Source organism: Macaca fascicularis, chromosome 20 (assembly GCF_037993035.2).
Source record: "Macaca fascicularis isolate 582-1 chromosome 20, T2T-MFA8v1.1".
NCBI lineage: Eukaryota > Metazoa > Chordata > Mammalia > Primates > Cercopithecidae > Macaca > Macaca fascicularis.
In genome coordinates this window covers 63,175,477-63,186,204 of record NC_088394.1, presented here as the reverse complement: position 1 = coordinate 63,186,204, position 10,728 = coordinate 63,175,477, and the positions used below count along the sequence as shown (strand labels likewise).

Here is a 10,728-nt window from a genome sequence, read left to right as displayed (position 1 = left end):
TGTGGAGTAGAGTGGGGGGGGGGGGCGAGTGGGAGACTTGGGTCCGAGTCCCACCCTTCTCAGTCCCTCTATTTCCTTCTCTGTTCTACGGGAGAAATAGCCGGTGCGCGACCTGGTGTGGGCTGGGCAAGTGCTAGAAGGTAATGGCCAGAGGCACAGTGAAGCCCCAGGCAGGGGAAGCAGATAGGAAGGTGGGGCTCCCGCCCAAGCCCTTGGAGGTAGTCATTCCAAGGGTGCGAGTGTCCCGCCCCTGACCCCCCGCAGCTGTGTCAGTTCAGAGGACCCTGAGGAAACCCCACCTCTGCCGGGATGGCTCCTCCGGTCCCCCGTGAGTTCCCTGCCCTTCCCTTTCAGATCCGACCCCGCCTTTAACAGGACTCTCAGAAACACTGCAGGATTTGTTTATTTCACACTCACCCCTGAGGCCCGGCCCGCGCCCGTGCCCTCCCTCTCCCCGCGCGAGGGCCGCAGAGATGCAGAGTCCGCAGAGGGGTGGAGGCAAGAGGGGGGGCAGTGTGTCCAGGACCGAGCGGGTGGGGCGTCTGCAGAGGGTGAGAGCAGCGAGTGGTCTGAGGGCGCCCAGTACTGGTCCCGATGCCATCACAGTTCCCAACTCCGTAAAGACCCGGGCGGGCAACAATCCCGAAAGAAGGCACTAGCAGTCGGGGCGCGCCTGGGCACATCCGTCCCATCTCGGAGCGCTTACGTCTGCGGGGACGGGGGAGAGAAGTCGCCCAATCGCGCCACCAGCGTGGGCCGCCAGGGATGCGGTTCGCGCGTGAGCTTGAGGGTATAGGTGCGCAGGCGCGGACAGTGCGCGCGGAAGGCTTCCAGCACCGAGTGGCTCACCACGCAGAAGCAATGCACCTCGCGCAGGGCCGCGCAGCGCGCCGCCAGCTCCTCCAGCGCGGCGTTCAGCTTGGCTGAGGCGGCTGCGCGCACCTCGAGTGCGCGCAGGGTTGCGGCGTAGTGGTGCGCTGCGAAGCGCACTGGGCCTACGGTGTCGCCTGAGAGGTTGAGGCGCAGAGCAGCCACGGGGACCGCTGGCTGCAGGACGCGCGTCACGCTCTCAAAGGGCAGCGCGGGCTCCAGCTCCAGCTCCACTGCCAGCCCAGGGTGGCGGCGGCGCAACGCTGCCCAGGCTTCGTTGGGCAGCGGGGACGCGCGTGCATCCTCGGGGCACGCGCACCGCAGAGCCAGGAGCGCGAAAGGCGCGCGGTCTGGCGCCGCCAGCGCTTCGAGGATAGCGTGGGACAAACTGGCTAGGTGCAGGCCGAGAGCGCGCAGGCGCGGGCAGGCCTCCAGTAGCTCGAGCACTGAGCCGGGACCCACGCTGCCCACTAGGGTACTGTTGTCCAGAAAAAGGCTGTGGAGCTCGGGACAGCCGCGCGCCGCCTGCAGCACTAGCGCGTCGTCCAGTGTGAAGGGCAAGCGCCGCAGGTCGAGGTGGCGTAGCTCGCGGGCCGCCCCGCACACAGCGTGCACAGCCTCCAGGACGTCGCGGCCCGCGTCGAAGAGCGGCTTCTCTCCGCGGCACTCCAGGCGCAGGCCTCGCAGCCCCAGGGCACGGCCCGCCAGAACCATCAGCAGCTCGATGGCCGCCCGGCGGCTCACCTCCCTCGATGGCTCAAATTCCAGCCGGAGGTTGTGAACGTGGTCCAGGCAGGTGGACAGATAAAGTGGCAGCATGCCTTCCAGCTCACATTCGCAACTTGAGTTAGAGCCGTGCAGAAAAGGCCTCGGCTGAGTCCCCGCGACCAGGGAAGAACCCTCTATCCACCCCTTAGCTGGGATTCCAGCTGCCATCCCATTTCCTGCCTCCCTCCCCACGTCTCTGTCCAGACCGCGACTGTTGCCCCAAAGGAGGGAACTCTCATCCTATCCTTTTAGAAGATTTCAGTGGCGTCTGCCACAGGATGAAACCTGGACATGGAGAGCCAATGATATTTTAGGAACTGGGCTTTCTCAGCTGTCTCTAAGAAGTCTTGGCGTGGTTCGAATTCTGCCCCTGCCATTCCCTAGCTGAGTGACCTGTGGGAAGTGATTAAGTCTGTCTGCCTCAGCTTCCTATCTGGGCAATGGAGGTAATGATAATACCTATTTACCACACAGGTTTTCGTAAAGATTAAATCAGTTAATATATGTAAGGCACTTAAAAACAATGGTTGGTATATATTAGGTAGTCAATACATGTCAGCAATTATTATTATTACTATTATTATTATTTTGAGATAAAGTCTCACTCTGTTGCCAAGCTGGAGTGCAGTGGCGGGATCTTGGCTCACTGCAACCTCCGCCTCCCGGGTTCAAGCGATTCTCGTGCCTCAGCCTCCGAAGTAGCTGGGATTACAGGCGCCCACCACCACACCCGGCTAGTTTTTGTATTTTAGTAGAGAGGGGATTTCAGCATGTTGGCCAGGGTGGTCTCAAACTCCTGACCTCAGGTGATCCACCCGCCTCGGCCTCCCAAAGTGCTGGGATTACAGGCATAAGCCACCGCACCCTGCCAGCAATTATTTTTTAATATGGGGGAGTCAACCTGAATCTCTAGCCCACGACTCCACAGAGAAGGTGAGTGGGCCATGGGGAGGGGAGTGTCGAGGAGCAGGCTCACCTGATTTTTGTGTCGTGCCACACAGTGCTGCAGGTAGCAGCGGCGGCCCAGGCCCTGCAGACCCTGGCGGCGGCAGCACGGTCTCTCAGGGGCAGGTGACGGAAGATGAGCGCCAACACCTCCTCTGGCAGTCCCTCTCCAGTCTCGGCCATGGCCTGGATCCGGCTGGGGTGGGAGGATCCGCCACTCCCAATAGCTCCGGCCTGGAGAGAAAGGGACGTCTCTGGGCTTAGGAAGGCGCAAAGTGTTGCCGGAAGACCCATCTTAGGTGTACAAATGCTTGTGGCCTGAGTAACTGAGGGCCTCTCAGACAGCGTGGGGCATCAGATAACTGCTTTGTGAACACTTGTTCACAAAGCAGATTTCACAGCCTCACCTACTAAATCAGGCTCTCCGGAAAGGGTAAGGCCCAGGAATCTGCATTTCAACAAGTCCCTGGTGACTCCACAGGTTCCACGTTGAGAACTCACCCCCCAACCTTTATTTTTTATTTATTTATTTATTTATTTTTTTGAGACAGGGTCTCCCACTTTACCCAGGCTGGAGTGCAGTGGTGGCGCAATCACAACTCACTGCACCCTCTGTATCCCGGGCTCAAGCAATCCTCCCACCTCAGCCTCCCGAGTGGCTGGGACTACAGGGGCACGCCACCACGCCTGGCTAATTTTTGTAATTTTGTTTCAGATACGAGGTCTCGCTTTGTTGCCCAGACTGACCTCGAACTCCTGGGCTCGAGCGATCGGCCCGCCTCGGCCTCCCAAAGTGATGGGATTACGGGGATGAGCCACGGCGCCCGGCCTGAGAAACCCCTTCTTAACCCGGCCGGTTAGTAGAAAGTGACTACAGGGTTAATAAGGCGGGAGCATTAATGTAGACTTTTCCTTGTCAGGGACCATGAGCCAATCAGGAAGCGAGGTGTGGGCGGGGCAAAGCTGGATCCGCCCCGGGAGGGGAGGCTCTTTCCCCGCCTCCTTCCCCGCCTCCGCCTCGCGGGGGAGATGTCCCGGGTGCTTCCTAAGACAGCCCCACAAGATGAAAAAGAACTTGGGGCTCTGGGACCTGACGGTTCTGGTGCCTGAGGGGCTCAAGTTTCAAGTGCCGACCCCTGAGCAGTCCTGGCTCCCGCTGGGCACTTTGGGTTTGGCTGGAACTCCGCGGACCCACCCTGGAGAGCAGCCTTTAGAGGGGGATGGGTTATTGGAAAAGTGTGCGTCCTCTTTGAAGTTGCCAATCTTGTTTGTTTTTTCTTTTTGTTTTGTTTTGTTCTGAGACGGAATCTAGCTGTGTCGCCCAGGCTGGAGTGCAGTGGCGAGATCTCGGCTCACTGCAACCTCCACCTCGCGGGTTCAAGAGATTCTCCTGCCGCGGCCTCGCGAGTAGCTGGGACTACAGGCGCGCGCCACCACGTCCGGCTAATTTTTGTATTTTTAGTAGAGATGGGGTTTCACCATATTGGCCAGGCTGGTCCTGAACTCCTGATCTCAGGTGATCCACCTGCCTCGGCCTCTCAAAGTGCTGGGATTACAGGCGTGAGCCACTGCGCCGGGCCGCCAATCTTGTTTTAAGGTTCCTGAAGGTTTGCGTACACAAGGCTTCACACTACTCGCCAGTTAATGTTCCCATATCTTCCGGGCTAACAGTTTCTCCCGGAATTTGTGCCACGTGTTTCCTGGGGCTTCAGATACGCTCGGCTGGGCTTGTACCTGGGACACATGGGCACCCCGTTTTGAGTGCCCACTGGCAGCAGCGATCTTGAAGCCGGATCCCCAGGGGCACCAGAAAATTCTGGTCTCCAGGGGGCGCTCCCTTGATCTACCGAAATCTGGCAGCTCTCGCTCTTACGAGCCCCCGGCCTCGTAAAAATCGCAAACCCCCAAAGTCCCGGTCTTCCTGCCGTCTAACCTTGGGCGCTGGTGTCTTACCTGCTCAGCGAACCAGATGGGCTTTGCCCGGGACAGGGGACTGGCAGCAGAGGGCAGCGGGCGGGAAGCAGCCACCGGGAGCCCGCGGAGCAGGACGCGCGGGCGGACTAGGAGGCTCGGGCTAGGGCACCGCCCCAGCGCCTCCGCGCACACCCGGAAGCGGCGCGAGTAGAGCGGAGCCTGGCGGGCGTGGGAACCCAGGCCCAGCCGAGGCGGCCAGGTTAGTGCAGTTGGTGGGTGGGTGTGTGGGTGGGCTCCCCAGTGCGGGCGGGAGCGGAGGTGGATCTTGGCTCCGAAGCGTGGGCGCGGCGCAGATGTCACCAGCGGCTGCTCCAGCCAGCTGGTGGCGGCGGCCTATTGGGCTGTTCCCGTGGGAGGCGGGGGGCGGTACTGAATTTGGCCCCCGCAGGCTCTTCGTCCCTGCCAGCGCTTTCGAGGAGCAGTAGGGCCCCGCAGGAGAGAGGGTGGGGGAGGAGGGGTGGTTCTGAACACCTCCTTGAGCGGAGACCCCCCTGTCCACCCCAGCCGATCGCACGTGCGAAACCCCAGCTTGAGGGTGGGCTAGTGGGAGCCTGGGAAGCTCCCCTCCAGCGCTCGGGAGCTGCGTAGCTGAGTAGGGGGTGTGCCCGGCGGGTCGCAAGGAGTCGCAGGCTTTCATTTCTGGGCCACGCCCACAGGCTGTCCCTGTCCACCCAGCCAGAGGTGGGGCTGCCCCCGGGACTGTTAAGTGTTCAAGGGGCACCGTGCGTGGCTCGCCCCTGGAAATGGCGGCAGACGTTGTTAGGTCGGTACCCAAGTGCCCCACAGTCTCCGGCCACCAAACGTTCTCAGGACCCAGCCTGGAAGCCTCAGCCCCTCCCAAAAAGGGACGACTACGGGTGGGTGGGGCGCGGGGCTTCCCAAGGAGGGGCTTCTGTGAAAGAACACGTTAGAAGAGCTGCCAATCGGCGGATGCGAAACTAGGGCCCTGGCCTCTTTACCCTGTTAACTCGACCTCCAGCCTGGCTTACCTCCCCCATGGGTCTGGTACTAGTGAGTGTGAGGAAGCATCCCCAGTCTCCAGGTTCCCAGTACTCCCTGCCTCCCCACCCTCCCCTGCAGACCTGATGGGCAGACATTGGTCCCGTTTGGTCCCCACTTCCACCCCTTGGGGTGGGGCCACAACCATCGGGTCAGCACTCCCAAGTCAAGGGGCTAGGAAGACGTGAAAGAGGGAACGTTTCCAGGGGAGGTTCTCACTCTCTCCTACTCCCCAGGCCGCTTTCCTAGGACTCCCCCTTATCTCACCTCCGTGGCTGGCTCCCTATCATGGACCCACTTGTCACCTGCAGAGTTTCCCACTTTTTCTTGTTTTGCTTTTAAAGAAAACAAATTTATTTTGCTCTTTTAATACAAAGAAAATGTCTCTACTTCACATAAAGCAGAAAATATTGCTAAATACAAAGAAAATAAAAATCACCCACAATCCTTCCCCACCCCCACCTCCCTCCCTCCATCCTGCCCAGAGATAAACAAAATGCAAATTTCCTGTTACTATCCAGACTGTGGTTTGGTGTAAGTACACAGTATTAATGTTTTCTATGAAAAGATTAGGAGGCCAGGTGTGGTGCCTCACACCTGTGATCCCAGCACTTTGGGAGGCTGAGGTGGGCAGATCGCTTGAGCCCAGGAGTTTGAGACCAGCCTGGGCAACATGGTGAAACTCCATCTCTACTAAAAATACAAAAACTAGCCAGGCTTGGTGGCGCATGCCTAAAGTCCTAGCTACTTGAAAGGCTGAGGTGAGAGGATTGCTTGAGCCGGGAAGGTCAAGGCTGCAGTGAGCCGTGATAGTGCCACTGCACTCCAGCCTGGGTGACAGAGCAAGACCCTGTCTCAAAAACAAAATTTAGAAAACAAAGGTCGAGAGTAGTGGCTTACTCCTGTAATTCCAGCACGTTGCGAGGCCAGGACAGGATAGCTTCCTGTTCCTCATGTAAACAGATGGCAGCTGGGGCCACCCCATCTGTCCTGCCCCATAGCTAACACTCAACACTCCTCCTAGCCCACCATATATAAACCCTGATGACTGGAGAGTGCAGGAGTGTGACTGATGGGGCAGGAGGTAGGGCCTTGATCCCATGATTCTAGGAAAAGGGTAAGGTGGGGAGAAAGAGGGAGGGCAGTTTCTTACTTGCTGTCTCATGGGGTAGTAACTGGGAGACCACTGAGCTGTGGGGCAGTGCAGTGGTTCCCTGGCTGGGAATTTTGCCTCAGCTGGTCCAGGGCTAGGTTTTTGTCAGAAGATGGAGGAAGGAGATACTATGCTAGCACCAAGGGGCCCTGGCTTTTTCTGGACAGGGAAGGAATAGAACAATTTGTGTTGGAAATGACCAGAGCCGAACTCCAAGGGCTTTACAACAAAAAAGGATTATTTAGCTCACATAACTGAAAAGTCCAGGGTGCAGTGGCTTCAGGAACAGCTGGATCCAGGGGCGTAGTATGGTTGGGAGTGCACTGCTCCATCTCTTGACTATTTCTTTCTGTGTCAGCTTCATTCCCAGCCAGACTCTTCCCAAGCAGTATTAAAGGAGAGCTACCTCTTCCTTCCAGTTCAGTCCCAAGGGAAGGGAAAGGAGTGCCTCTTTCCTATTGGCTCAACCAGAGTTGCAGGGTTGATTCTCATGGGTCCAACTTAAGTCCTACACCCTGCTCTGAACTAATCACTGCAGAAATGTGAATGGAATGTGCAGATTAGCCAGGTCTGGTGCACAAGCCCGACCTGAAACTAGGGAGTGGGACACAGGCACATGGATTGAGAAGAGGGAGGAGGGAAGTCCCTAAGATAAGTCAGGCTTTCAGGAGGGAATCTGGGTAGATGCAAACTGCAGGTGTCCTTCAAAGTGAAGACAGGAGGTTTAGTCTTAGGCTGAGGTCCTCCAGAGATGCTGGGCTCAAGTCTACTCAGAAGGCAAGGCCAGGAGCATATGGGTCTTGTTGGCTTTGGGGCATGAGCACCATCCAGCATGAAGATGTCTCTGGTCCATGGTGGTTAGAGAGACACACAGGCCTGAGGAGGAGGCAGAGAAGCCCCACTGCAGAATCTGCCTCTGCTCCCCTCCACTGTGACCCTGGGCTCTTTCGCTGAGAAGGCAGTGGAGGGACAGTCCTCACTGCAAGCGTGGGGTGGGTGGGACTCAGTATAGGGCCAGGAGCTCAAGGGGCTTCCTGTGAGATGGTGAACTCCTGTCCCAGGTATGCCAACCAGTGGTGGGGACAACTGAACCATGTGGGACTTGAGGTTACTGTGGAGACGCTGAACCACGTGGGGCTGGACGGTTGTCTCCAGGGCAGAGGGAGGGGGGATGAACTGGATACCCGACTGTCTGCATCTCCAGGAGGTGAGATGGCAGCTGGGCAAAATGGGCACGAAGAGTGGGTGGGCAGCGCATACCTGTTTGTGGAATCCTCGCTGGACAAGGTGGTCCTGTCGGATGCCTACGCGCACCCCCAGCAGAAGGTGGCAGTGTACAGGGCTCTGCAGGCTGCCTTGGCAGGTGCGTGGGTGGGCGGGCATGTGGAGAGGAAGGGGTGGCCTGGGGCATTTTGTGGGTGGGCCTGGGCTTAGCCACCTTTAAGGAGAAGATTTAGGGTGGGAGGAGCAAGACAGAGGACCCCTGGCTGTGCAGGCTCTCTTCTCTGCTTGTGGCATGACCTTGACGGTAGACGTGTGTCCTCGTCTGTGTATGATTTACCTATTTGTGCACTAACATCTCTTGCTCCATCGCCGCCCCCCTCCACCAGCTGGCTCACTCCTTTCTACTAATTGTGGATGTCTCTCTCCTCTTTTCCTCTCTTACTCCAGCACTCCTTGCTCAAGACCCCTCCCCAGTACCTACCCTTCCAGGCCCCCCTTTCCCATCTCAGGGCAGAGGCCACAGGAGGCTGAAGCGGGTTGGGGGATCTGTTCGTGGCCTCAGAGCAGCGACAGCCGCCGCTCTTCTTCCCGAGCAGTGGGAGCCGCGCTTGGTGGAGGCCGAACACCTGAGACCTCCCGCCCTCTTCTGCCCTGCTGGCCGCCTACCCAGACGGCTTGGTTGCCCAGGGCACACGCCCCCTTTTCTGTGCTTCGAAGTCCCTCTCTTTTGTCAACCTTCATTTGGGGCGTGAGAGCTTGGACTAGGTGGCACCCACTCTGTCTTGGGGTGCTCCCTGTGACAGGTCCTGGTCTTCTTTCTGGGTTGTTGCTGTTTGCATCCCAATTTTGCTTCCCAGCTGGGTACTCTGGGGTACCTGCACCCTAGGTCAGGGGATGGGACACGGGGCTTCACCACGGGCTTCACCCCTCCTCTGGCCGTTTGGAGAACGACCGAGCTTGGGGACCGCCAGGCGCCTGACTGCCCGCCTCCGCAGAGAGCGGCGGGAGCCCGGAAGTGCTGCAGATGCTGAAGATCCACCGCAGCGACCCGCAGCTGATCGTGCAGCTGCGATTCTGCGGGCGGCAGCCCTGCGGCCGCTTCCTCCGCGCCTACCGCGAGGGGGCGCTGCGCGCCGCGCTGCAGAGGACCCTGGCGGCCGCACTCGCCCAGCGTTCCGTGGCGCTGCAACTGGAGCTGCGCGCCGGCGCTGAGCGGCTGGACGCTTTGCTGGCGGACGAGGAGCGCTGTTTGAGTTGTATCCTAGCCCAGCAGGTGCGGCCCGGCTGGGGTCAGGATGGTGTAGGGCGGGGATCCACGGCTAAGTGCCCCGTGACGGCATGCTCCCTTCCCCTAGCCCGACCGGCTCCGGGATGAAGAACTGGCCGAGCTGGAGGATGCGCTGCGAAATCTGAAGTGCGGCTCGGGGACCCAGGGTGGCGACGGGGAGGTCACATCGGCCCCCTCGCAGCCCCCGGTGCCCTCTCTGTCGGATGTGAAGCCGCCACCTGCCCAGACTTTTCTGTTCCAGGGTCAGCCTGTAGGTGAGGCGCAGGCGGAGAGGCAGGGTCACCAGGAGGTTGGAGTCTGGGGAGGGGCAGGGCTCGTTGCCGGGTGGGGATGGGTGGGACCGGCGCTGGAGGTCCCCGCCCTCACCCGGCTTCCCACTCCCTCCGCAGTGAACCGGCCGCTGAGCCTGCAGGACCAACAGACGTTCGCGCGCTCCGTGGGCCTCAAATGGCGCAAGGTGGGGCGTTCGCTGCAGCGGGGCTGCCGGGCGCTGCGGGACCCGGCGCTGGATTCGCTGGCTTACGAGTACGAGCGCGAGGGACTGTACGAGCAGGCCTTCCAGCTGCTGCGGCGCTTCGTGCAGGCCGAGGGCCGCCGCGCCACACTGCAGCGCCTGGTGGAGGCACTTGAGGAGAACGAGCTCACCAGCCTGGCAGAGGACTTGCTGGGCCTGACCGATCCCAATGGCGGCCTGGCTTAGACCAGGGGTGCAGCCAGCTTTTGGAGAACCTGGATGGCCCTAGGTTTCCTTCTGCTGCTATTGCTGAACCCCTGTCCATCCATGGGACCCTGAAACCCCATCTGGCCTATCTGCTGGACCTGCTGGGGCAGAGTTGATTGCCTTCCCCAGGAGCCAGACCAGCACCCACTGAGCCCGCTGGGGGTGCACCATTGGGGATTCTGCCTCAGGTACTTTGATAGAGTGTGGGGCGGGGGGGAGCTGCTTTGGAGATCAACCTCACCTTCTCCCACCCAGAAGCGGAGCTTACAACCAGCCCTTACAGTTTCACTCATGAAGCACCTTGACCTTTGGTGTCCTGGACTTCATCCTGGGTGCTGCAGATACTGCAGTGAAGTAAAACACGAATCAATCCTGACTGCCCCCAGCTCACACTCAGTGTGGGACCCCGAATGTAAAGCAATTATAATAAAGTATAACATGGGTTTTGATGTGAGACATACAAGTAGTAGTGGCTTACACCTGTAATCCCAACAATTTGGGAGGCAGAGGCGGGAGAATTGCTTGAGCTCAGGAGTTTGAGACCAGCCTGGGTAGTCCCAGCCACTTAGGAGGCTGAGGTGGGAGGATCCCTGGAGTGTGGAAGGTTGAGGCTGCAGTGAGATGTGATTGAGCAACTGCACTCCAGCCTGGGTGACAGAGTGAGACCCTGTCCCCGCCCCCCCCCAAAAAAAAAGAATTTGTGGAGGATGGAGGAAGGAGCCTAACCTGGACAGGGGACAGGTGGTAGGCTTCCTGGAGATGAGTGTGAGCAGGCATGGGGTGGGG

At 59.3% G+C, this 10,728-nt stretch overlaps 2 protein-coding genes across 6 annotated transcripts; one reads left to right on the top strand and one right to left on the bottom strand.

The window, feature by feature from the left end:
• Positions 1-385: 385 nt before the first annotated feature.
• Positions 386-4,650, bottom strand: FBXL8 (F-box and leucine rich repeat protein 8). 2 transcript variants are annotated; one of them, XM_005592200.5, is made up of 3 exons: positions 4,537-4,650; positions 2,615-2,817; positions 386-1,923 (listed from the first exon to the last, which is right to left on the bottom strand). In XM_005592200.5, exon 3 carries the CDS (start codon positions 1,804-1,806, stop codon positions 703-705), a length of 1,104 nt encoding a protein of 367 aa, XP_005592257.2. In that variant the 5' UTR covers positions 1,807-1,923; positions 2,615-2,817; positions 4,537-4,650; the 3' UTR covers positions 386-702. The 2 variants fall into 2 exon arrangements, with proteins under 2 accessions (XP_005592257.2, XP_005592256.2); XM_005592199.4 differs by having other exon boundaries at positions 386-1,711.
• On the top strand, positions 946-10,400 carry TRADD (TNFRSF1A associated via death domain). Of its 4 annotated transcripts, none has more exons than XR_012429011.1 (6): positions 946-2,084; positions 3,299-3,439; positions 7,914-8,072; positions 8,381-9,206; positions 9,289-9,475; positions 9,611-10,400. XR_012429011.1 is itself a non-coding variant. In XM_074027341.1 (6 exons), exons 2-6 carry the CDS (start codon positions 3,394-3,396, stop codon positions 9,919-9,921), a joined length of 981 nt encoding a protein of 326 aa, XP_073883442.1. In that variant the 5' UTR covers positions 946-2,084; positions 3,299-3,393; the 3' UTR covers positions 9,922-10,400. The 4 variants fall into 4 exon arrangements, 3 of the variants coding, with proteins under 3 accessions (XP_073883442.1, XP_005592259.1, XP_045238223.1); XM_074027341.1 differs by having other exon boundaries at positions 8,929-9,206; XM_005592202.5 differs by lacking the exons at positions 946-2,084; positions 3,299-3,439 and adding an exon at positions 4,682-4,756 and having other exon boundaries at positions 8,929-9,206.
• Positions 10,401-10,728: the final 328 nt, after the last annotated feature.

Coding starts and splice junctions, on each gene's coding strand:
- FBXL8 (XM_005592199.4), bottom strand. CDS start 2,766: ATGGCCGAGACTGGAGAGGGACTGCCAGAGGAGGTGTTGGCGCTCATC. Junction 1,712..2,614: donor TGGCACGACACAAAAATCAG/GTGAGCCTGCTC, acceptor CTCTAACTCAAG/TTGCGAATGTGAGCTGGAAG.
- TRADD (XM_074027341.1), top strand. CDS start 3,394: ATGAGCCACGGCGCCCGGCCTGAGAAACCCCTTCTTAACCCGGCCG. Junction 3,440..7,913: donor ACCCCTTCTTAACCCGGCCG/GTTAGTAGAAAG, acceptor CTGCATCTCCAG/GAGGTGAGATGGCAGCTGGG. Junction 9,207..9,288: donor GTTGTATCCTAGCCCAGCAG/GTGCGGCCCGGC, acceptor CCCTTCCCCTAG/CCCGACCGGCTCCGGGATGA.